Here is a 24757-nt window from a genome sequence, read left to right as displayed (position 1 = left end):
ATGCACTTAATATAAGTTACCAATGCTTTTTCTCATTGTCATTGGAGTTCAAGTATGGATCTCCTTTAAATGCCATTCACCTTTGCTTTGCTAACTTGTGTCAGTAGTTATATAATCTGCATACTTGTGCATGATCTGTGGAGTGAATGTTAAAATTCTGAGTCATAGTTGACCAACATTCTAATCTAGAATACATAGATGATGAATTCACAGACTGACTGTAGGACAGGTGGCTGTCCAATAAGACGGTCATAAATCATAGATAATACAAATATTCAATATATAAATGCATGGTTGGTACGTCTGGAGCTACTAAAAGCCATGGTGATTCCTTGTCAGACTGATGCATGACAGCCAACCAAGTCAAGTGATACAGGTAATAGAAGACTTTTATCTGGTAAACTGAGATATAACAAATGTGCACATAGATTAGTTTAAACGGCTAATTTAAAAGTTTAGTTAGCCATGACAAGTTTAGTGTGACTAGTTGGTTTGGGTGACGTATAACGGCTTGCTGTAATTCATTTCTACCACAGTAATTTAAACATCAATTTGACAGATTATTTTTTTCTATTAAAAGTAGAATTGCATTAAAAACTAAATTGAACTTTATCTTCCTGTGGAATTTGTCTATGTGATTATTTTCCTGCAAACGTAGGCATGAACAAGATAGTTCAGTGCCACTCCGAACGCGCTACGATTGGTCCAATATCACGGTGACAACTTCCGGTGCAATGGAGCACAAGATTTGAATTTAACTTCGTAGTTGCTTCCCTATTCTCTCAGCTACTCTTCTTCTCTTATAACAGAAGCGCAATTGGTAATGAAATAACAAATATTGTCGGGTTCGTTTGGTTGTTTTGTAAGTCGGTAATTCAGTGTGTGCTAATGGGGGAAAATGAACCAGCTAGCTCTTGTTAATGTTAGTTGATTAACGCTAGAGACCCCGTTGCTAACGGTAACGCTAACGCTGCTCAGCTAAAGGCTGTAACGCCTCAACCATAAAGATATATTTTGTTCCAACCAGAAAAATTGGTTAAATAAAAAATGTTTGGTAATAACTATCAATTAGCCGCACTCTGTGGTTTTATGATGTTATAAAAAACCAGCTTGATGTTAGCGCTGGAGCAAACTTTAAATGGCTCCTGCTATTGTGTGCTATTGCAGACTTGAAGGAAACTATGAACGATGCTGCGTCCAAGTCTTTTCACAAAGTGGCTAAAAGAATGGGGTGGATGGATGAGGGAGGACTGGAGGAAACGGAAAAGAAGGTTTGCTGCATACTTTTTTAAACCCCTAAATTATCATTGACTTCATTAAAAACTGGTAAACACACTGGCACTATTAGCCTGGGTTGCTGGAACAGAGAATAGCAAGTACAGCGTTTGAGACAGAGGAGAGATGATCGATCGTCTCTCTTTTAGCTTCATATATCCCAGGGGTCCCCAATCTCAGTCCACGAGGGCCGGTGTCCCTGCAGGTTTTAGATGTGTCCTTGATCCATCACAGCTGATTTAAATGGATAAATTACCTTCTCAACATGTCTTGAAGTTCTCCAGAGGCCTGGCAATGAGCTAATCATGTGATTCAGGTGTGTTGACCCAGGGTGAGATCTAAAACCTGCAGGGACACCGACCCTCGTGGACTGAGATTGGGGACCCCTGATATATCAGATACCTTTTAAGAGATACATTTTTTTTAAATAGTCCGTCAACCTAGGTCCACAATATTTTTTTCCGCACTTTTACATCTGAGGAATTGTTTCAGCATGAATATCTCAAAACTATTAAAGACAAACTCAAACTTCAATGAATTTGGTCAAATTTCAATGGTCTATCTGCCATAATAAATGTCATGGCATCACGATCTGTAATTTGGGGCAGGTGCATCAAAACTGTGTGATGGCTGGTTGCTTAAATAAATATTTGTATAAAAAATTATTTTTGAATGGAGTACAGTTGTATTTCACAATGTCAATTGAAGCCTCTAGAAACATTCTTAGTTACAAAAATGCTATTTTCATTCAACTTTTATGCTGGATTGAGCAAATATGGTAACCAACACAAAAAGAAAAATATCAATTGATAGTCTAATGTCAAAATGTTAGTACTCAGCACTTTATTAATGTCTAAGAAAATAATTTTGTTAAATATACAGATTTTATTTTATTTTATTTTTTTTGGACACCCGCTATGGCAGGGGTTGATTTTGTTGCGTTTAAAAGTGATGGTATCACCATGAAGTAAATGATTGAAAATGAATAAATAAATAAACATTATTATTGTTGTTGCTTCTGTTTGCAGTTGATGAGTAAAATTGGTAAGAGTCGTCATGCTGGCACAAGTGGTCATGGATCAGCAAGTAAGTGGAGAAACTCTGCGTTGAGCGAATCGAGTGACGATGAATTTGACAGGTGTAAGTGTTTGGGCTTTTTTTTTTAAAAAAAACCACTTTTTTTGAATGTACAATGCTTAAAGGTGTGACTTTGGTTTCATGTATGGATGTAATTTTTTTCCTATTACCCTTTAATGTCTTAGTTCTTATGGAAAAAGCCACACCCCAAGCTAAAGCCACTTCACACAAGCTACGCAGTCCTGCAAAGACAGGCAGGTATGAAAATGTTTTCATGAAGCATTTTGTCTTTTTCTGATCTAGATTTTCTATCTGATTTATACTTTCACACTAATGACTATATTATGATATAACTAAAGTATTTAAAAGCACTTTTATTATTTTCAGTTCAAACATTGTGGTGGTGAGCTCAGATGATGACAATACCGCTTTTGAAACATGTAAGTGCTAATGTCATTCTTCTGGTTAGATTTTGTCTATATATCCCACCAATACAATTTTTGGATATTTTATCTTTGCTCATTGAAGTTCTTCAGCGGGCAAAAACTCCCAATACCAAACCCAAGAAGACATCTAAAAGTGGCAGTGAGGACAGGTGAGTCCGATGAATTTTTATCCTCCACTTTTATTTCCCGTCAGAAGGAAATGTTATTTACTGCTAAACATTTTTCCCCTGGGTTAATTTCACAGCCTCCATAATTTTATAGTTGATGACTACTCATCAGATGATGACTTTGTTGAGCCAAAATCATCTTTCAAAGGTAATTTTGCTGTTGTTCCTCACTTCCAGCATGATCCCAAATAATGTCGGGAGATGTCACATGCAACAATAAATGACATAGCCTTCACATTTACCTACCATTTGATCCCGGGAGGAGAAACAAATCCCTTTGGAGTTGCATTAGCAAGGCAGCCTGTTGTGTTGCTTCTAATATAACAGTGATATTGATTTAATTCATTAATGGGAAAATGAGCTAAAATCTCATCTTGGGAAGTTGCACCTGACTGATCTACGGCCTAGATTATCAGTCAGTCACACCCAGTTGTTTATGCCTATGTGACAGAGTGTTCACTTGCTGTGTGGTTTACAAACCGGGAGAGGGTTGTTCTTCACTTTGCAAATAATTTTCTGGTTGTATACAAAGCTTTTGTTGATGTATCAGGCGTCTTGTTTTTTCTAATTTCCCTGTTGCTGCTTTTTTAAATATGTGTCAGATGCATATGTAAAAGTCTGTTAATTTATTTTTTTTGTCTCAAATTTTTTTGTAGTTCCTAAGAAGACCAATACTCCAACATCCCAGCCTCAAACAAGGCGACCCCTGTCTCTGTTTAATTCACCTGTCTTTGTCAGCGACGATGAGGATGATGATAATATTGTGCTGAAGAGCACTTGGAGAACCCGTCACACGAGGCCCAAGTCACTTTCAAAGACCAGTGAGAATACTCCTCCTCTGTGCAATGACGATGAAACTTCGCCGTCACTCCCCTCTCCTCCTGCTCTGTCTCCTTTGTGTCGTCCTTCAAACGAAGCTAAAACATTAGTGATCTCTCCCAAGCGCACTTTTTCAGTGCCTTCCAAGCTGGATAATTCAAGCAGTTCTGAGGAGGAGTTCACATCCCTGCTGGAGAGACTGAAAAAGAAAAACAATTTCATAGGGAATTCATTCCTACCGAACAACAGCAAAGGTACGGTAACTGCTTAATTCTGAATGTTTGAATCTGACAGTCTTTTGGTTTTTTTGTCATGCTCATATCTCTTGCTCTCCTTTTTCCAATTAAATTTAGAGAGCAATAAGGAGCCTGCTGGGACAGTCTCAGTTCCTCCTGTATCCCAAACACCAGGCTCTAAATCATTAGGCGTGAAGACACCTGGAAAATCATCGATCTTGAAGCCCGCCGTCAGTCAGAGCGAGCCGAGACACGGTCCAACCAGCAAGTGCGTCTAGTGGATGCACTAATTGGACACCAGATAGTGAGCCTTTTCCTTTTATACACGAACATTTGTCTTCATTTTGCTCTGTTCGTTTCCCTCTAGGAATGTGCTGTGTAAGACCCCGGGCTGCTTCCTGCAGTCGCTCACAAATCCCAGCTCCAGCTATGTGGGCAGCTTTAAGCAGAACAAAGAGGCACTCACAAGTAAACTCTACCACCTGTACAACACCACAGTGTTTGAGAGTAAGGTAATGAAGAGTCATTGTTTACTAGACTGTTTTCCATTTGAAGCTGAGGAATATTTAATTTGATGCACATGACGTAAAAGAAAATCTCCAGACTTTGTGAAATACCCCTTGCTTTCACTGGTTGCCTAAAGTCCATTGGCAGCCATAGTAGAACCACCATCTGTAATATATTGTGTGTTATGTTGTTAGACATAAACAAGTCAAGGATGGGTCACATATTGAAGCTGCAAAGCTCTCTGGTTATTTTGTGTAGGATAGCTGTTGTGCTAAATGATAAAATGCTCACTAATGAGTTTCAAGAATGAAGATATGAACTGTGAGCAAAGGCCTGAATCTCCCATGCAGTTCTTTCAATATTGATGTACAATTTAAAGCTCCAGTATTCTTTTTATATTATTATTATTATTGTAAATTAAATATGATGAAACGCTCTGTGTAAAGAACAAAATATTTATACATTGCATTGTTTAATGTCTAATGCTAACAGGGTGAGTTTTTGTTTTCATTTATTTCTAACTTTCTTTCTTTTTAGCTCCCTGCGAATATGTCAGTGACCTGGAATAAGAAGATGCGTAAAACAGCTGGCTACTGCGTTACAGGGCAGGAAAAGGGTGGAGGGAACCACTACGCCCGCATAGAACTGTCAGAGAAAGTCTGTGACTCTGCAGGTAATGGCTTACTAAGGTCCCCTAGAATTATTTGCTTGTCAGGGAAGCTGCGACCTTGTGGAGCTTTAGAACCTCTTACTGTGCTCTGTTGTTCCTGAATATGTGCGTGCGCATATATACGAGGTACCTCGTCTTGTATGACAACATTGTCTTGGTACTTCCCTGCTAGATCGTCTCAGGGACACACTGATACATGAAATGTGTCATGCTGCAACGTGGCTGATTAACGGTGTAAGGGACGGGCATGGAAACTTCTGGAAGCTCTATGCTCGCAAAGCAACACTGGCACATCCGGAGCTGCCGATGGTCACGCGCTGCCACAGCTATGACATCAAGTACAAATTCCAGTACCAGTGCACTCGCTGCAAGAACACGTATGTAAACCAAAACCACTTACTCCATTTTATGAGTCACTGTGTGTTTCCAGAGCGTTTGAGCTCATTTCAGCCTGATTAATGTCTCTTTTTTACTGTGATTCCATATAGGATCGGCCGTCATTCCAAATCACTGGACACGCAGAGATTTGTGTGCGCCCTCTGCACTGGTCAGCTTGTCTTGTTGACGCCTTCTAAGCCACGTGCTCCCACGCCTTTTGCCAACTTTGTCAAGGAAAATTACTCGAGTGTACGACAGGAGCTAGCAGGACAGAGTCATGCAGAGGTGATGCGGAAACTTAGTGCAGACTTTGCCTCGAAGACTAAACTGATTCAAAGCTGAGCCAGTATGTGTCCTTTACACAGGCAGCCTATGAAATATCTCAGTCAGATAGTCTTACATTATTGAGCAGCTATGATTCTCAATGGTTTTTTTTTCTGTTTGTCTGTTCACCATTAGAGTTGCTGTAACTGGAAAAACTGAATGAATAGAAAGTAAATGTTTCTGATTGTGTGCTTGTGTAGATGATAGCATCAAACAATGTCATACTTAATAAGTGACAGTGCCATGGTAAATGTCTGATATGAGCCTTTTAATGCTGTGCTGGTGCGATTTTTTTTTTTTTTTTTTTTTTTTGTTTTGTTTTGTTTTGCACCTTCAAGTCTTCAAATAAAGTTTCAAATTCGTCTGTGTTTGTGGTTTCATAAGCTCTCCTATGATATTTAGTTTGCATACTTGGAATATTCCAATGAACGATTACTATATTATGCTAAATCTATACAGATTTTTCTGCTTTGGATATGATAGTAAGAGTGAGTAAACCTCTATTATAGTCTTCCTCTACAGCATGTTGTATCTTAGTTTCAGCAATGAAACAATTTAAAACAAAACATAGATGACATCCTGTCCCCTGGGCAACCATGAAGGTCCCACTGCCTACAGACATTCAGTAACACTCAGAAAAATATGCTGATAATTAGATGGTGTTAATAAATATCTTTCACTAAATATGAAAGTTTTTACATGTCATATTTTTACATTATGTAAGGAGTTATGAGTGAGAATCTCTTGAATGTCTAACACTTTTCTGCTAAACAGTCGTCTTCTACTTTGGTTAGATTTTTTTATTGATAAGCATTTATTAAACCTTGTGTTTTCCTTTAAAAGTTTTATTTTGTTTTCTTTTTTAGTGATATTCTGGGGTTAGGTTTTTTCTTTCTATTCTGTTGGTGTGATTGAGTGTGTGTCTCTGTGAGTGTTTGTGTGTGTTGTTCTGTCTATTTCAAACAGGTGCCTGTCCTCACCTCTGCAATGTTGCCATCTCCTGAAAGCCTGCATGTAAAAGGTGGAGGCTCACCAGGACAAACACAAGTCACAAGTTCCTGGCTCTGTCGTATGGGCTCAATCTCCGAGAAGAGAAGGGCAGTGAGGCACAGTTCCCCGTCTCCCGGCGCCCTCTGCGAGGCCCCACTTCTTAGGGAAATCCTCTGCAGAGGAGCAGTGATAGCCTGGAACTTATGAGTTGTGTATGTCCACTCAGGCATCATTCACACCTGCTCTGTAGGTAGTTTGTGTCAGAAGGAGAAGGCACAGCAGAGGCGCCGGGAGACGGAAGGCGGTGCCTCAGTGCCACAATCCTTCTGAGATTGTATGAAAAAAACCCAATCTTATCTTTGTTTACCCATATATATGCATATATCCATATCTATATATATATACATCTAATCTCCTATTGTGCTCGATAACCACTTTTTCTCTCTCTTTCTTCCTTCTTTTCTGTTGTTGTGATTGAGTATGTGTCTCTGTGAGTGTTTGCGTGTGTGTATTGCGCGTCAGTGCCTCTCCCCTTTTGACAGTTAGTGATGCTCCAGAAACAGTCCCTAGAAGCTCAAAATCAACTTAAGAAGAGGCAACTCTTTGAATTGGCTGCTTAACTGGCTGCTTTGGGTTTTCACCAAATTGGCCTCAACATCATGTTCTAAAAATCATATTTTTATACAACTAAATCATCAGTGAACATTTTAACCCCACTCGCGACAGATGGCCACCCCTTCCTGAGCCTGGTTCTGTCGGAGGTTTCTCCCTTTTAAAAGGGAGTTTTTCCTCCCCACTGTCGCCAAGTGCTTGCTCATTGGGGATTTTGGGGCTTTTTAAAAACTAACCTGTGAAAAGTTCACTGGCATATTTGCAAGTTAAATTTAATAAATATGATTTCTGGGACACTAAGGCCATCTATAGACTAATTTGGAAATTTGAGAAAAAAATCAATAAAAAAATGGGAAAAAATAGATGTGTCATTGTTATATATAATTAAATATTTCATTTCAAATAACATACAATTTTATATCAACATATTTTGTTACTTTTGCAGTGTTGTGATGTTATATTCTCATGATTCTGTTCATTTTAGGAGTCTATCCTTCTGCCTTGCTTCACATACTTAATGCAGCTTTAGCCATGCATCAGCACAGGTAGAAACAGAGAAACATTAGAGAATCGGCCATGCATCAGCCCATCTAAATATAAATGGAAAAGTACGAAAATAAAATATAGATAACTTTCAGATTATTAAAGCTATCAATGTTCCCAGCTGTATGACAGCCATGTATAGTAGAAGTCTGAGATATTTCCACAACTCTACTAGCATTAGGTCCTTCCATTCAAACCTTTTCCCTCGCTGTAGATTTCTTGCAGCGTTTGTACAAAAGTGTTGTATTTTTCAAAGAAAAACAGCAGGGAAGAGGAATGGTGATAAAGGGCAAAAAACAAAAACCAACAAAATAAGCAGACAAAAAATACATATATCAATCACCTGGATCACCTGTTGAGAAAGAAAAAACAAGCAGGAAAAAAAGAGCAATATAATAAACAACATCACGATTATCTATGGGAATATAACAGTAAATACTAAATATTAAACATTATTGTGCAGCACGTAAGATCGACAGCACACAGTGTGCTTTGAGGTAGGAGCCAAAAAGGGTGTAGTTTGTGTGTGTGAGCACCCGTGTGTACACCTGTGAGCATGAACGCGCTTGTTTTTAAAAGGTTCCTTCATGTAATGATCTGCTAGAGGGTGTGGGGAGCCACAGCCCCGTCCACCAGGGCTTGAAGCAGGTATGGAGGAGATCAAGACTCCAGACATCCAGAGGCCCTCAGAACACAAGAGACCAAGGCAGACCAACAGAGGGGCAGCCGCGCCACTATCCCAGAAAGAGCTAAGGAGAGTCCCAGATGAGGGGTCACTCAGCAGCCGCGGAGCAGAAGGCAGGGGGGGCTGCAGTGACGTGCCCGTGCGCTCCGCCGGCAGCCAGCTGTGCCAGAGTGACCGAGCCCCAGGCCGAGAGGCCAAGGGCACCCCACCCCCGAAGTTGCCCGAGTGAGCCCCAGGCTCCAGGCCCCGACAAGCAGCCACCAGGAGTGAGCCGGTGGGTACCTGGACGCCCATCCCCGGACACAAAGAACCAACGCACCGATGTCTGAGGGCGTCTGCCACTGGCAGGGGGAGTGTGGGGGTAGATAGGCCTCCATACCTTGGAGGGCCTGAGATGTCCCTAGAGAGGTGGCGTCTGATACCCAACCTGACATATAGACACAGAAAAACAGGCACACACAGATACAAACATCCATTCCCACCCTCATGCTCTCATATGCAATTACTCAACACTCACCCAATGTGGAGACAGACATAAATAGACACTGTACACACAATCACACTCCCCAAGTGTACTCTAAGCCCCAGGTCTAGGTACCCTTGCCCCTGGAGGGGGAAACTGCACCCAGACCATGGTGGTGTTACCCTTTTCCCTGGGGTGGAGAGAAGCAGACTGCCCCGGCTCGGCAGCAGCAGGGAGGCCCCACACTCCAGACCCCAGTCGGATGGCCAACTCCTCCTCCTAGCCCCCCCACTCCAACAGGCAGCAGAGAACGGGGGTGTGTGAAGACTCCAAACCCCCCCTCCGCCCGGTCATATGTAGTGTTGGTGTATGTGCGTTCTAAGGTGCATTTAAAACCCAGGAGGGCATGGAGCCCTCAATGTCTACGTGTATTTAAAATTGAGAGGTGGGCAACGACGCCAGGGGTGAGGTGTACACCCTGATGATCTTTTGGATTCCGTGTAGCGTCCCCACCCCCAAGGTCCTATATGTATGTGTTATGAGAGTGTGAGTAATGTGAATGTCTAAGTTGTGGGATAAAATTGAGGCACAGGCAGCCAGAAGGGGACAGAGGGGGCGATGCCTCCCCTGCACCCTGGTGACACACCTTCACCCCAAGGCCCTGCATGTGTGGGTGATTGTGGTGGAGCGGGAAGAGGGAGGCAGCTGGAGATGGGGAGGGAAGGAAGGGAGGGGCAAGTGACCCCCTGCCCTGCAGGATTCTCCAGTCCCTTCAGTCTGCTTCTGGATCCTCTTATTCAGTCCACCCACTTTGAGTTCACTCAGTACTGTCGCCCTTCCTGTGCCACTGTCCTCCCACTTCACTGTATTTTCGACATTATGTACTCGAGCCAGCCGCCGTAATTTCCACTACCTACTTTGTTACGGAAATTAGAGTTACCTACCGTGTATGGCAATGGGAATGATTTGTTCTTACAAATTTCTTAAAGTATGTTTAAAAAGAACAAAGAAAACAAAATGAATACATATGAAATATAAAATACTATACTATTGCCTTAGAAGTAAATACTGCTCAGAAAGCCAGCTTCCTTATCAGAGGGTCTTGTTGTCTTGTTGTCACTGAAGTAACTGACACTAACAAAATGTTCATCTAATAGAAAATGGTGTTTGAACTGCTTTAAACTGTTGTAACATTTAAAAAATCTAAAAAAAAAAGTGTATTCCTGCTCATCTATTGAGGTTGTTGTTTCTTCCCTGTTTTGCCCTGTTTAAAACTCAGTGCTGGTAAAAGGTTATCTTTTTAAGTATCTGATAAAAGTACAGTAATGTTTGCAAAGGTTGAAAGAGCACGGCATTGTTTTCTGTGAGTCTGCCTTTGCTATTAAGCAAATATTGACAGGTAGAAAACAGCTCTGTACAGGTGCCTTATTATTAACCCCCGCCCCCTTAACACCAACCTACACCCTCTCAGACGTTTGCACTAAGCAAATGCAGTCCTGATAACAGCACCTGTTGACATATCACTGTCAAAAGTGGATGGACTGTCTTTAGTGCTGGCATCAGAATACAGCTTTTGTATTAGAGCAACCAGGACCACATCAAGAAGTGAGTACTTTTTTTTTCTCCCCCGTTTTAAAAGTGGCAAAGCTCAACAGACATTCTGGAGACTTGCCACTGGATTCTTTGCCCTAAACTAACCAAATGTGTTTACTTGTAGGAGCTAAACATCAGTGGAAGCTTTATATCATGGATGTTGCCTGCCATGTGACAGTGCTAGAGGCCCAAGAACAGATCAACTCCACCATCGCCCACCTCATTAAGATGGTCAGCATGTGCGCTAGCTACAGCCTGAACACAATGCTCAGTGTTCCTCTGCTCATTGTCATCCCGCGCTCCCCGTCACTCCTCAGACACACTCGGTTCTTGCTCCTCATACACCTTCTCCTCTGCAATAATCTCCAGGTAGGTCTGCACATTTTGATTTTGGATTTTTTTTAATTAACCAAACCCTTCTTAGATATTATTCTCACAAACATTTGAGCTAAATCATCATAATCAATGCTTTTTCAGCAACTCATCGGGACAATCAAAGCAGTTCTTTTAGAATGTGGGGAAGATTTTTCTGTGACCCAGTGTCTGATCTTCAGCGCTACTAATCAGGCCTTGTCATTGGTTTGTAAATTCTATATTATATTTGTACAGTTCACTGTTTGTTAGTGACTCACAATATACACCATTTTCTACTGTCATTTACTCTGGAGAATATCACTTGTTTATTTTATGTATTTTGTTTGGAGGCCACATGACAACATGCTGTTTTGGATAGGGATAGGTGTTACTTGGGCTTAACGCACAACCAGTCTGCATATATGCTCACTGGCCACTTGATTGGTTATATCTGTTCAGCTGCTTATTAAAGATCACATCTAAGTACTCAGACAAATTGCAGCAACACAATACACTGAAGCATAGTCAAGGTGACCTCCTGAAGGTCAGACTGGCCAGACTGCTTCAAGCTGACAGAACTTCAGGCAACAGTGACTCAAATAATCACTCATTACAACCAAGATATGCAGAAGAGCACAGAACCTGTCAAACCTTGCAGCAGAATGGCTACAGCAGCAGAAGACCGCATGGAATCTGTGTTTAATAGCATCAGAAAAAAATACATTCAAGGTTTTACGATGGAACTTTGAAAAATTGGAGATAAATCCAAAGTCAAGCCACTCAAATGAGCAATGCTCATTTAAAAATGAAAGTAAAAATAAACAGGACACGAGGACAAATTGCTTCAATGGGTTTAATTTTAACTGAAATACTGTTGTGCTGTTTACATAATTCAATTCACAAGACATTATGTAAAACATTCAGGAATATTGATGATAAAATACGCACAAAAGCATGACAGAAAATATATTAACAATCACTTTAAGACAATGTGACCAAAAACTGTATATAAAAAAACAAGGACGCAGCTTCTGGACCTGGAAAGGGAAGCCAATGCAAACTGACTTAAGCCTGCATTTCCGTCACAGGCCACTGGGGGCAGCTCTTGTAGTTCCAAATGTCTTTAAACAAACTGTTGTAGTACTTATTTGACCTATGAGCTAAGTACACAGCTTCCTCACTAAATAAGGGTCTCAGACACATGTTTCACATCAGCATGATGCTATTTTGCTTCTTCTTTTTTAAAACTGTATTAGTGCAGGTATACCTGTTGGTTGACAACTCACTACTATATAGGCAAGCAGTGTTGTTGCTTTCACAGTCGCACCCAGAGCTCGCTGGGTTTAACTCTTTACCTGTTAAAGAGTTAAACCTAGCGTTACCTGTTACCTGTTAAAAGCCTACTAAGAGTAACCCTTGAAGCTGTTTTCTAAACTGACTGGGTTTTTTTCACATTTCAGGCCTGCTTGTATAACAAAATGACTGCGTGTTGGTCAGAATTTAGTGAGGGTGGTGTCTGCAAATGCAACTACCCTTGGGAACTATTTGACCACTAAAGGTGGTCAAACCGCACCTTTATTGATAAATACAGAGGTGTCAAAATGGTCATTAAAGGTACGGGGAGGCATTCAAAGGTCATCTTTATGGGTGAAAGAGTTATTTTAAAAAAAATGAAATGGGCAGATTGTTCAAGTGAAAGCTTCTAAACAAGGTTTCACAAGGCTACATCCATGTTTTTTTTACACAGCCTTAAGGCTTTACACACCGGACGCATAAAATCTGTGCGAATATTTCGTTGGTTAAAAATATTTTATGAGAGTCACCTATTCTTAATGCAGTCATTTATATGTTTGAAACAAGCTCAATTTTTTCAGTTGGCAAGAAGTGTGCTGTACCTTGAATCATGCACAGTACTGAATATGCAAATAGTCAGATAACAGTATTTTACCTCAGACACTGCTCTGGGTCAGTCGGCTCTCTGAACGCGAATGTGTTCCCAACTCTGCCAACAAGAGCTCAAACTGCCCCACTGACATCATGAAATATGTCCGGAAGCAGTCGGGATACAGCTTGGATGAACCCAGAATTTCCCAGGACCGACTCATCATCGCTTGATGTTGGTTTTGAGGACGAATTTTCCGCAAAAGTTTGGAACAGAAAAAAATTCTAAATTTTATGTCACTTTTTTAAAAATGCACTTGGTGTGTAATGGCCTGTAGGTGTGAGATCCAAGATGATGGTGTGCTAAGAGGCAGCTTCCCTGATTGTGAGAATTGCCCCTTTAAGAGGCACAGGCACAAATCCACAGGCAGCACGGAGATGAGACAGAGCGCTCTCCAGTCGTCAGTGGTTAACAAACACCTTCACTGCATTGCAAATTTTCCCAGGAAAACCAGTATAAAAGAGCCGAAACATGAGACGGTAATGGGAGTCACCACTATACGAGAGTGAACAGACACTGCTAACATAATGCACAAAGTATTACACAAAGCGCTGGAATGTACTACGTGTCACTGTATTGGTGCAGGCACGATGAATAACCTCTATAATATTATCAATATATATCCTTCATAAATGAATGCAGCATTCTAACAGGTAAGAGGGTGTACTCTTACAGTTTTGGCAGTATGTTGTCATGTAACTCAAAGAAGGGTGGTTTGGCATTTTGCTAGACTTTTTGTTCAAGTCTTTAAAGGTTTTGTAATGATTGTAGTTTTTGAAGCTTAAATGTCTTGACTGATTAAAAAAAAATTATGGCACTATACAACGATAATAAGGTTTTGTTTTCTGGATAAATGGATGAGCAGCAAAACACCCTCACACTGATCCAGCCTGGTCCACCCAACCTTAATGCCTTTCATTTGCTTCAGTACAGGCAGGTTTTTTTCATAATGCGCAGGAACTCCTGCTGGTTCACTTCCCCATCTCCATCCCTGTCTGCTTCATCTATCATTTCCTGCAGAAACACACAAAACACGAGGAAATGAAAAGAAGAACTGAGAGATGGAGAAAGCAAAACAAGCTGGCTTGATAGCATTCACGAGCAAATGCTGTGTTGACATTATTCTAAATTGCCTTCACAGCCTTTGGCTTTGTCAACACAACCCACCAGCTAGATACAGTAATATGCTTTTGATATTTTATTATTAGCTGTTTTATGGCATGATGTAGAGCCTCACCTGCAGCTCTTCATCTGTCAGGTTCTCCCCAAGCTCTTTGGCTACCCTCTTCAGATTCTTGAATGATATCTTGCCCGTCTCGTCGTCATCAAACAGCCGGAAAGCTTTTAAGATCTCCTCCTTAGAGTCCTTTTCAGCCTAAAATTAGAGAAGAGGGAGAGTGCTTTACCCCGGACAATACAACTCTTTAGTAACATAGAATTAAAAGCAATGCAACACATGTCTACCATTTTCTGTGTCATGACAGTGAGGAAGTCTGCAAAGGAGATCTTTCCTGTGCCATCCTTATCAACTTCACCTATCATCTTCTTGATCTCCTCTTTCTTTGGTTCAAATCCCAGAGCTCTCATGGCAACCTGGCACAGAGTAAGAAACACAGACATTCAAAGCATACATAGGTAATTATCTTTCCTTAGCAGCGGCAGGATAAATCAGTGGGACATAATAACAGTTAATCTGGTCTTTAGCCGGTCTTAAAAAAAGGTTAAAAATCATTTCAGTTTAACTTAAATAAGTTTGACTAAATGAAGCACTAAATGATGAGTGTGCCAAATAACTATATATGCAGCTAACTGTACATGTAGACATCAGGGCATGAGATCTTTTACCTTAAGCTCCTTCACATCGATGTATCCAGAGCCATCAGTGTCAAACAGCTCAAAGGCCTCCCGGATCTCCTGCTTCTGTACCTCCGTCAGCTCTGGCTTGGGGGCGGTCTTCTTGCGAGGAGGGGGCACGGGACCCTGCAGGGATGGTCTCTTGGCAACGGTTGCCTGGTGGTGGGGACACAGGAGGAAAAATATAAAGTATTGTATTCAAAACGTGTTTTCCCCCATACCTAACCACTGCCGGTTTACAAGTTATACCAGTCAGATGCCACACACGAACACGGAATTACGTAATTACTAAATTATGAAATATGTTCACTCACCATCAGTTGCTCTATGTGTACCTGGCAAATCTGGCTGCAGATCTTTTAGGCCAATCACTGTTTTCGTCTGGGCTGTGACGCTGTCATTTTGGGAAGGGGAAGACAATAAAGCGGTTTCCAGTTTACATCACTGCTTTAATGACACCTAGTCTGGGAGAAATATGTTATACAGTAAAGCATCGTTCTTATTTCGCTGTAACAGCCTACCTGCTAAAATGTGGATGAAAAAAGAAAAGCGCAGGCGAACCAGCTTGTGTCACGAAGCGGATGTTTCATTTGTTTACCTTTTGTGCCAGCGGACAACCAGTGGTTCCTGGCCGTGGAGGAGTTAGAGAAAGGATGCACTGAGGCACAACGAGAAGTAGAAATCAAACGCAACAGTCGGGAAAAAAGCTGATTGGTTGGTGAAAATCACGGGGTGCTTTACGGTAACAACATTCACAGCGGCGCAGAAGGTGTGCTACGGATAGATAGAAGCTGCTTGGAGATAATGTGGAGATCTGAGAAGTCATACCTAAATAGATATGATGTCATTTCATTATGTAAATGGTGTGATTCCTCGTGGTAATCAGTTTAATTTCCTCCGTGCTAGGGATTCAGAAACACACTGAGAGTCTAAAACAGTCTGATGAGACAATAAATCAAGTCAAAGTCAGCTTTATTGTCAAAAACCATAAGTACAGATCATAGACAGAAATTTGAAATTGCAATAGATCCACGGCCCCCAGTGCACGCTAAAGAACATAAATTAAAAATATAAAAATAAAATAAAACGCTTACATACAACACAATATAATACAGTCTTATATAAACTCATCATTGCTCGCAATAATGCACAATGATAATAATAATAATAATAAGGGTTAGCACGACGTGGAAAAAGCACAATTTTCTCCAGAATCAATAAAGAAGAACATGAAACGAGAAGTTATTAGTCCAATATGGAGTTTAATACTGCAATTAGAAGGCTCTTCTTATTTTATTTATATATCTATTTATTTAATTTTTCTACACACTTTTCTACACTCTGTGATATTTGCATCATATGTGAGCAGGTTATTTATGCTTAAGCACAGATCTTGTAATATATGCACCGAGATGGTGAAGATCTGTGCCAGAGATGCCGGCAGGATCAACAAATTAATCCACGAGGCTGGAAGCATCATTGGCCTGAATCTGGATGCGCTGGAGTAAGTGAGGAGCAGAGGTTCACTGATATAACTGCTCTCAGTCACGCACAATCCATCATCCCTTCTTCATTCCACCCAGCAGACCCAGCAGACCTCATTCTCCCTCAGACTTTCTGAACCCTGCTGCCATAAAGAACGCTTCAAGAAATCAATTCTGCTGCTCCCTGTAAAACTCACACAAACACACGTCTGTATTATACCTTCTTGCTGTTGTTTCTCAGACTCACTGTGTGCATATTATTTATTCATGCTGTTTTGCACGATCTCAGTTTTATATATATATTTTTCTTTAACGTCATTTTTTCTATTCTTCATTTTTATCACTGTTGTATACAGTGGCGGTCCTAGCCTGTTTGGCGCCCTGGGCGAACACTCCCTCTGGCGCCCCCCCCCCCCCCCCCCGCCCCTCTATTCCCCCCCCCCCCCCCCCCCCCCCCCCGCACACACACACACAAAACATATTAAGGATTGTACATTAACATAAAACTGTTGTCGGAACCATGCTGAATTTCACCAGAGAAACACACTTACTGTTACTATTTTTGCCATTATCCAATGACACATCTGCTTACCTGCATCTTTTGCTCATTTCTCCTCTTCTTTTCTATTTTTTCTAAACTGAGCACCTGATGGCTTTGAACTTTTCTTGTCCATCTTCCATTGGTTTTAATTTTGCACTCCAGTATGAACACAAATCCCCCATATCGAGGATCACCACAACATAACCTAATAGACCTACACCTTAGTTCACAGACTCGCTTTGTCTAGGGTGTATTTCTGGGATTTCACACAACCCAGGATTCAAATCATGAATACATAATGGGCTTGGATTTACAACATTATGAATGAAATGTGCTCTATTTGGAAGCAGCCGGCCCCCCTCCCTTTTCGACGGGTTGTGTGTGAGACTTTAAATCATCAAACTGTAAATTATACATTTTAAATTGTTATTGATCCCTTTACCCCGAGTCCTAAAGTGTATATTTATTTTCTTACTCTTCTTATATTTATTGTTTGTTTACTTGCACTGCTGTAACTGGAGCCTCGTCGTCTCGTCTCTCTATATACTGGACTGTATGTAGCGGAGATGACAATAAAGTTTACTTTGACTTCAGCAGCGAGCAGGCGCACCGAGGGTTCTCGCGCTCACTTTTCGCAAAAACATCGGTGCAAATTGTCTGTATCATAATGTCTGGTGTTTTTGTGTTTGTTGTTTTGTTTTTATTTTGTTTTATTTTTTGAGTTGGTTATTAGATGCCGCTCCAGCCAGCCAGAGAATTACCCCGCCGCCCCGCCCTCTCCTCCCTGTGCCGCAAGCAGCAGGCGCACCTCGCAAACGGAGGGGGCCCTTACTCCCAGCAAATGGGCGATAGAAAACCAATCGGTGCTTATGCCATTCCCAATATGCGCTGGCTGGGCAACATGAGTACGAGCAATTTTTTTTTTTTGCCGATGCCCGTGATGCCGCCCCCCACCACGATGCCGCCCCGGGCAACTGCCCGTGTCGCCCCTATCAAAAACCGCTACTGGTTGTATATGCAAACACGCCTCACATTATAAAGCCTTCACTCTGCTTGCAGTACTTTCATTTTTGGCAGTTGTGTAAGCTCTGGTTGAGTGGCTTGTAGAACAAAATGTTTGAAGTAAGGCTGAGATGGTTTGGCCATGTGCAGAGGAGAGATAGCGGATATACTGGAGAAAAGATGTTGTATATGGGGCTACTAAATATCAAACATCACGATTTTCACGCTGGCTCCTTGAAGTTAGTTTCAGGGGGCGTGGTTTTTGAGCTGATGGGCGGCTGAAATAAGCTTCTGTCCTCTGATTGGTCAATGTGGTGGCGTTCTTTGACGTATCCCAAATACTACTGGCTTTTCGCAAGGGTCAGCTTCGTGACTTGACCAATGAGAGAGCGGTTCTCTCTCTGCTGATTGAACATTTCAGGTGGGTCGTGCGCGGTTTCCTTGGGCTCGCTGGGTTCAGGTATATGACACAGGAAACAGTGTCGCATGCTTCTTGTACGAAAAGTCGTCACATTTATCTTGTCTGCGCTGAGCATCGATTTTCTCCACGCAAAACTTTTTCCCACGCTGCCTGAGACCCACTACGGTTTACTTACGTGTTGGTCATTTCTCATTGGTTTCCCATGGCTACACGTGTGCGACCGGTGAGTTAAAACATCATTATCAGCCCAGTTGTGCTTTGATATTTTATGTCAGCGCCGTTTATATTCACTTGTGCGTGTCAGTAATCGCCCCCTGCTTGTTTTGATACAGAGTAGTAAACGGTGTGCGGTCATCGGGGGGTCCGGTTTCTTGGGCAGACACCTGGTGGAGAAGCTGCTGGACCGAGGCTACTCTGTGTCTGTGTTTGACATCCGTCAGAGCTACGAGCTGCCTGGCGTCACCTTCTACCAGGGAGACCTGTGCGACAAACAAGTGAGGCTGCTCTTTCAGATCTCTGAGGGCTCAAAGGTCAAAAAAGAAAAAAAAATTGCTAGACCACAAAATATTGGGTGATAATCGGGTTAAAAGGCCTTAAATTATTGCTTATCGGGTCAGTTTAAAGAGTAAAGACTTCTTTAAGTGCAGTTTGCTAATTCATTCTTGCACCAGATATCCTTAAAACAAAACTCCTGCCCCAGGACAAACAATTGCAAACCAAATTTCACCAGGCATCTGCTTTGTTCTGCTCCAGGCTCTGCTGGCATCTCTGAAGGATGTGTCCTTGGTCTTTCACTGTGCCTCTCCATCGCCTGCCAGTGATGACCGTGCTCTGTTTGAGAGGGTCAACATCCAGGGCACACAGACTGTTATCCAGACCTGTATAGAGTCTGGAGTACAGGTGAGGGAGAGCATTTAGGTGCCTAAAGTTCACTCTTTAGAGAATAAGAGAAGACAAAGTGTCTTTAATGTGCAGTTTTGTTTCGTTTTTTTTCTTTGCCAGAGGTTGGTCCTGACCAGCAGTGCCAGCGTGGTGTTTGAGGGGACTGACATTAAGAACGGGAGAGAGGATCTGCCGTATGCCAAGAAGCCCATTGACTACTACACAAAGACCAAAATTGAGCAGGAGAAGGTAGGCAGGAACGTAGGAGGGTGTATTCGAGTTTGTTGGTGTGACTGGCAAGGCCCTGTAGTTGGCACTGTAGTCCAAAGGCAAGAGAGAAAATTTTAATTGTTATTTTAAACCAAAATAGGAGTGAAATGAAGGCTCTAATTTCCACTTTTTGATGCAGTCAGTCATACATTTTAGAGAGAACAGGAGAAATAATACACTCTTCATTCGCATTTCATTTGAATGCATTTACAAGTATCATTTAGCCTCTTGTTTTCTATTGTCACATTTTTAAGCCTCATCTAGACTGTTTGTATCTGTACAGTTAGATACATAGGAAAAAAAAAACCCTCATATTGATAATGGCTGAACAGAACTGCTGGAGTAATTATGCAGATTATGGAGATGCAAATGTTATTAAATATATTAAATTAAAATAGATAATTTAAGACCAATATAACAGCATAAGGAAGAGAGAAGAACGAGAAACAAAGACCTCACAGTGGTGTGTGCATGAATGCATAAATACACAGATTTGTGTATTGTTTCCAATCTGTAAATTGACTCATCTCAGCAATATTATGATGAATAGATCTTTTTTGAACTCTCAACATATTATTTGTTCCATCTTCCTATCTTCATTACTCAGTTGTTATACATTGGAGGGCCACATTTGAGCCATCTAATAGTATACCTCTTTTTCCATCCATCTATCTTCTTCCACTTATCCAATTCACGGTCATGGGGGGCTGGAGCCTATTCTAGCTGTCATAGGGCGAAAGGTGGGGTACACCCTGGACAGGCTGCCATCACAGGATTAACACATGAAGACAGACAACCATTCACACCTACAGCCAGTTTAGAGTCACCAATTAACCTAACCTGCATGTCTTTGGACTGTGGGGGGGAAGCCAGAGTACCCAGAGGAAACCCACGCAAGCCCACAGTGAACTGTAGCTTGCCTCCACCAGTGTGTGAATGTGAATGAATAGTGGAATTGTTAAGCGCTTTGAGGGTCTCGAAAAGCGCTATATAAATGCAATCCATTATTATTATTATTATTATTATTATTATTATTACCATGTGAACAAATAAACATATAATAGCCTACATTCCTACTAGCCTACTTCTTTTGCTTTTAAATGCATATATACATGCATTCTCCACATGATCTTGTTGCATTATTTTGTTAAGATCCAATATTTAATCTGGTAACATTTTAGCGTTCAAGTTAATGGTTTCTATATTAACGTAAGTTAGGTTAAAAACTGTTCTTGAACCATCAGAGCCAATTCAAAGAATTCAAATCTAGTCCCCGCTAGAACAGCTGCTTTATGGAAAAACAGGTTTTTGGCTTGGATGCACAGCCTGTGATACCTGACATCTAAATGATGAGGTTCAAAAGCACATAGGCTAAATTTGTTTTTAACTTACTTTGTTATATACTTCCACAGTAATGTGATTACTTTTTAGATATGATAAAATGACGACAAGGGGACCAATTGCAACACTCTGACTTTTTGCGTTAAAATAATTTAAATAGTTTTCATATTAGTGACAATGTTACCAATTGTATTGTTAGTTGGTGCACATGTATATGTCCCTTTTGTCAAAATGTGGGTAATGTACTTGTTGTAGTCTCTCATTTATGAAGGAAAATGTAATTTTTTTTGTCTCCCCCGTTATAGCAAACAAATACCCAACAATGCACGATAAAGGTGCCCTCTAACTTTAGCTTGCTACCCTGTTTGCAGGTTGATTATAAAAATTTATAAAGTTCGATAAAGAAAGTCCTTAGTTGAAGATGTCTGAAGATGACTGCGTTATAAAGGCTGAATTCCTTTCAGCCTTTCAGTTGACTTAAGACCGCCATCATTAGGTAAAAGCAAGTCCATAATCTGATCATTTTTTTTGTACCTGTTGGGAGTGAATAAAGTCTTGTTTTTTAATGCGTATTAGTGCAGAGAGAGTCCAAATGTTACATTTATTTCCCTGCAAATTTTTATTCCTTAATTCTTTTTTCTTGTCCATTTGCTATTCTGTGGGTTGTGTGAGAAAAGCGAGGCCAGACACTCTTTTGCAGCTGTATCCTGTTCTGTTTTTTGTGTTTAGCTGGTCCTCAAGGCTTGTGACAAGCAAAAGGGCTTCCTCACAGTTGCAATTCGGCCTCACGGCATCTTTGGTCCTCGAGATCCACAGCTGGTTCCCATCCTGGTGGACACGGCTCGCAGGGGCAAAATGAAATTCATCATTGGGTGAGTCATAGCATTTTAAATATTTAATAATCACTCACGTAATAGAAACAGCTTTTATATTATAAAACACAACTAACAAACTGATAAGACTAAATGGTAATCAGTTCAGCAACAATCACTGCTGATGATCTGAAGGTCTGCTGATTTTAGTCCAATCCCTGTGCTTCTTTGATGACATTAGTGCACGTGTGTCATAAGAGCTCAGAGTAAAGCCTGCGTCAGCAAAAAGACAAGAAAAACACCCCCCAATATATTTTATGTATTTGAGGGAGCCAGCAGATGCTGCATCTGCATGTACTGCCTTCAGCATAAAACACTGTGATGTGTTGTTTGTGGTGTGGAAGGCTGGACTCACAGCATTTGACAGAAAGTGACAACCTGGAGTTGTAGGATTTGAAAGCGAGGCTTTCTTTGGTCTTGAGTGGGTTTTGATGGTGAAACAATACCGAGTTGAATCAAGGATTTTAGCATTCTCTTCTAATAAACAAGGTAAGTTATCAGTGAAGTATTGGTGTTTCTGAAATACGAAGCTGAAAGCAGCCTTGAGATAGTGGCTCAGCCCACACAGCCATGTGAAAAACAAACTTGAATTGCTTTCTGTATGACGTTATCAATCTCTCACATAAAAGTGGAGGAATTTTGGCCCACTCCTTTTTACAACATTGCTTCAGTTCATTGATGTTTACCCACAACTCTGTTTAAGGCCTTCTATGGCATTTCAGCCAGGAAGGGGTGTGGACTTTGACTGGTTCATTGCAACATACTGATTCTGTTCTTTTTCCGCCATTCAGCTGTGTTTGGGATCATTGTCCTGTTGCGTAACCCAGTTTTGCCAGAATTTTAGCTGTCGGATGAATGCTCTTACATTTGACTTTGGAATACTTTTCATGGTCGACTCGTTGACTCCAAGGTGTCCGGGTCCCGTGGCTGCAAAACGAGCCAAAATCATGATTCCCTCCATTACCATGTTTGTGCTGATATGATGTGTTTGGGTTTTGTCAAATGTGGCACTGTGTATTCTGGTCAAACATCTCAACTTTGGTTTGGTCCATCCAAAGGAAATTGTTCGAGAACTCTTGTGGTTTGTTCAGATGTAATTATGCCAACCTATGCTGTGCTGCCGTGTTCTTTTATGACAGAGGAGGCTTTCTCCTGGCAGTCCTTACAAATGGGCTGTACTTTTTCAGTTTTTTACTAATTGTACTGTCATGAACTTTAACTTTTAACATGCCAACTTACACATGTACAGTCTGAGATGTAGCTCTTGGTTTTTTGTTTTTTGTTTTTTTTTGTTTTTTGGGGCAGTTTTCTGAATATTACTCAATCTGACCTTGGGGTGAATTTGCTGAATCGTTCACTCCTGGGAGAATTGTGGCATTGTGTTACCACACACCTGACTGCTCAATGCCAATAAAGCGCTAAAACGTTTGCTTTCATAGCAGTGCTCGCACTTGCTGATGATCAACTGATGAAGTTCATGTGATTAGCAGCATCTGACAACAGCTACTTAACACTGTAATTCCTGTGAAAGCAGCATGAAAGCGTGCTACTACCACTAATTATTAGATCCTAGTACTTATTTTCAAAAAGGATTTCTTGATGGTTTTCAGTTAAATAATTAGTTTTTGTCTCCTTCAGTGATGGAACCAATCTGGTAGATTTCACCTTTGTGGAGAATGTAGTTCATGGACACATTCTGGCTGCTGAACGGCTGAGAGCAGACTCCCCCATATGTGGGAAGGTGAGTTAAAATAAAACCCACAGCAGTGGTGGCACCAAGTGGTTAACATGCTTTTCGTTCAGTTAATTTACTTTAATTTTTCTCCATTTGTCTTCCAGCCATATCACATAACCAACGATGAGCCAATTCACTTTTGGGACTTCATGTCTCAAGTATTGGTGGGTCTTGGATATCCTCCTCCTCGCTACCACCTGCCTTACAGTTTGGTGTATGGACTGGCACTTCTCCTCTGGCTGCTGTCTGTACTCTTGAGTCCTTTAATATCTTTCAAGCCAACTTTTACACCTATGAGAGTGGCTCTGGCTGGAACCCACCACTACTACAGCTGTAAATGTGCCAAAGAAGACCTGGGCTACACACCACTGGTCAGCCTGAAGGATGCAATTGCACGCACCGTAGAGAGCTATCCTCATCTCAAATGCGAGGCTTGACAGGTGGCTGGAATTAGAGACTGCTGAGACATGTAGAGCTCTGGGCATTTATACAATTAAACTCATAATGAGAATAATGGGATGCGGTAATACTAAATGGAAAATGATAGAAGTCACTAGTGATAGATAAACTTCACCATGTGAAGCATTTGTATGCCTTTTTTATTTTTCATGTAGCATTCCACCAGTAGATGGCAGCAGATGGTGTTGGTACTGGTGTCCTTATTGCAGTCTGATCATACACAAACTGCAGAGTACATCCACTCTTAATGCCAGTACAGTGATCACAGCTGATTTTTGTTGTCTTCTGTTCTTTGTACTTGTAAACACTGAGATGCTGCTCTTGAGATTTCAAAATGCCTTCCTACATTCCTCCACATGCTCTTGATAGAACATATATATTTACATGTGTGTAATATATGATTATGTGAATGTTTGGCCTGGAACAGACGTTGCCCAAGTTTCTGACATGCTGTTAAGTGAAATCTTCAGCGATACTGTAGACAGTCTTGTGCTTACATATTTGTTCCAACTGTCTGGGCAGAAAGTCCTTTGCTGATTAAACTTGACAATGCCCTCATGCACAACGTGAGGTTTTCTTAGGAAATGTTTTTCAGAGTTTGGAGTGAAAAGAACTTGAATGGCCTCCACAGAGCCCCGACTTCAACCCTGTCACATACCTCTGGGACAGGTTAACTGGCTGATTGTAAACCCGGTCTTATTGCCTAACATCAGTGGTTGACCTCGCTGATCATCTCGTAGCTGGAAGGGGACAAATCCCTGCAGTCAGGTTCCAGAAGTATGTGGAAAACTTTTCTAAGAGAATTGACTGCACCG

At 41.2% G+C, this 24757-nt stretch overlaps 3 protein-coding genes across 4 annotated transcripts; 2 read left to right on the top strand and 1 right to left on the bottom strand.

The window, feature by feature from the left end:
- Positions 1–698: 698 nt before the first annotated feature.
- gcna (germ cell nuclear acidic peptidase) lies at positions 699–6263 on the top strand. The gene is made up of 13 exons (XM_084943489.1): positions 699–820; positions 1168–1271; positions 2304–2415; positions 2538–2610; positions 2740–2792; positions 2881–2947; positions 3043–3113; positions 3622–4038; positions 4138–4288; positions 4388–4532; positions 5065–5200; positions 5370–5574; positions 5686–6263. Exons 2-13 carry the CDS (start codon positions 1182–1184, stop codon positions 5915–5917), a joined length of 1752 nt encoding a protein of 583 aa, XP_084799615.1. The 5' UTR covers positions 699–820; positions 1168–1181; the 3' UTR covers positions 5918–6263.
- Positions 6264–11978: 5715 nt separating this feature from the next.
- On the bottom strand, positions 11979–15567 carry cetn2 (centrin, EF-hand protein, 2). 2 transcript variants are annotated; one of them, XM_084943431.1, is made up of 6 exons: positions 15457–15567; positions 15250–15329; positions 14927–15091; positions 14546–14674; positions 14319–14456; positions 11979–14095 (listed from the first exon to the last, which is right to left on the bottom strand). In XM_084943431.1, exons 2-6 carry the CDS (start codon positions 15250–15252, stop codon positions 14006–14008), a joined length of 525 nt encoding a protein of 174 aa, XP_084799557.1. In that variant the 5' UTR covers positions 15253–15329; positions 15457–15567; the 3' UTR covers positions 11979–14005. The 2 variants fall into 2 exon arrangements, with proteins under 2 accessions (XP_084799557.1, XP_084799548.1); XM_084943422.1 differs by lacking the exon at positions 15457–15567 and having other exon boundaries at positions 15250–15450.
- A 2572-nt stretch (positions 15568–18139) lies between these two features.
- Positions 18140–24507, top strand: nsdhl (NAD(P) dependent 3-beta-hydroxysteroid dehydrogenase NSDHL). The gene is made up of 7 exons (XM_084943376.1): positions 18140–18606; positions 18716–18877; positions 19137–19283; positions 19386–19514; positions 21606–21748; positions 23387–23489; positions 23588–24507. The coding sequence occupies exons 1-7, from the start codon at positions 18586–18588 to the stop codon at positions 23918–23920; spliced, it is 1038 nt and encodes a 345-aa protein (XP_084799502.1). The 5' UTR covers positions 18140–18585; the 3' UTR covers positions 23921–24507.
- The last annotated feature ends 250 nt before the right edge of the window (positions 24508–24757 follow it).

Source organism: Perissodus microlepis, chromosome 2 (genome assembly GCF_051167445.1).
Source record: "Perissodus microlepis isolate ML-2025 ecotype Zambia chromosome 2, ASM5116744v1, whole genome shotgun sequence".
Taxonomy (NCBI): domain Eukaryota; kingdom Metazoa; phylum Chordata; class Actinopteri; order Cichliformes; family Cichlidae; genus Perissodus; species Perissodus microlepis.
Note: the sequence above shows the minus strand (reverse complement) of the source record. Positions and strands in the feature narration are given on the sequence as shown.

Bases quoted from the DNA above. Each gene is read 5' to 3' on its own strand.
- nsdhl (XM_084943376.1), top strand. From the start codon at position 18,586: ATGGCTACACGTGTGCGACCG. The intron at 19,515-21,605 runs GTAGGCAGGAAC...TTTTGTGTTTAG, and splicing joins CCAAAATTGAGCAGGAGAAG to CTGGTCCTCAAGGCTTGTGA. The intron at 23,490-23,587 runs GTGAGTTAAAAT...TTTGTCTTCCAG, and splicing joins ACTCCCCCATATGTGGGAAG to CCATATCACATAACCAACGA.
- gcna (XM_084943489.1), top strand. From the start codon at position 1,182: ATGAACGATGCTGCGTCCAAGTCTTTTCACAAAGTGGCTAAAAGAATG. The intron at 1,272-2,303 runs GTTTGCTGCATA...TTCTGTTTGCAG, and splicing joins TGGAGGAAACGGAAAAGAAG to TTGATGAGTAAAATTGGTAA. The intron at 4,039-4,137 runs GTACGGTAACTG...AATTAAATTTAG, and splicing joins CCTACCGAACAACAGCAAAG to AGAGCAATAAGGAGCCTGCT.
- cetn2 (XM_084943431.1), bottom strand. The intron at 14,675-14,926 runs GTAAAAGATCTC...ACTCTGTGCCAG, and splicing joins TCGATGTGAAGGAGCTTAAG to GTTGCCATGAGAGCTCTGGG. The intron at 14,096-14,318 runs GTGAGGCTCTAC...GTGTTTCTGCAG, and splicing joins TGACAGATGAAGAGCTGCAG to GAAATGATAGATGAAGCAGA.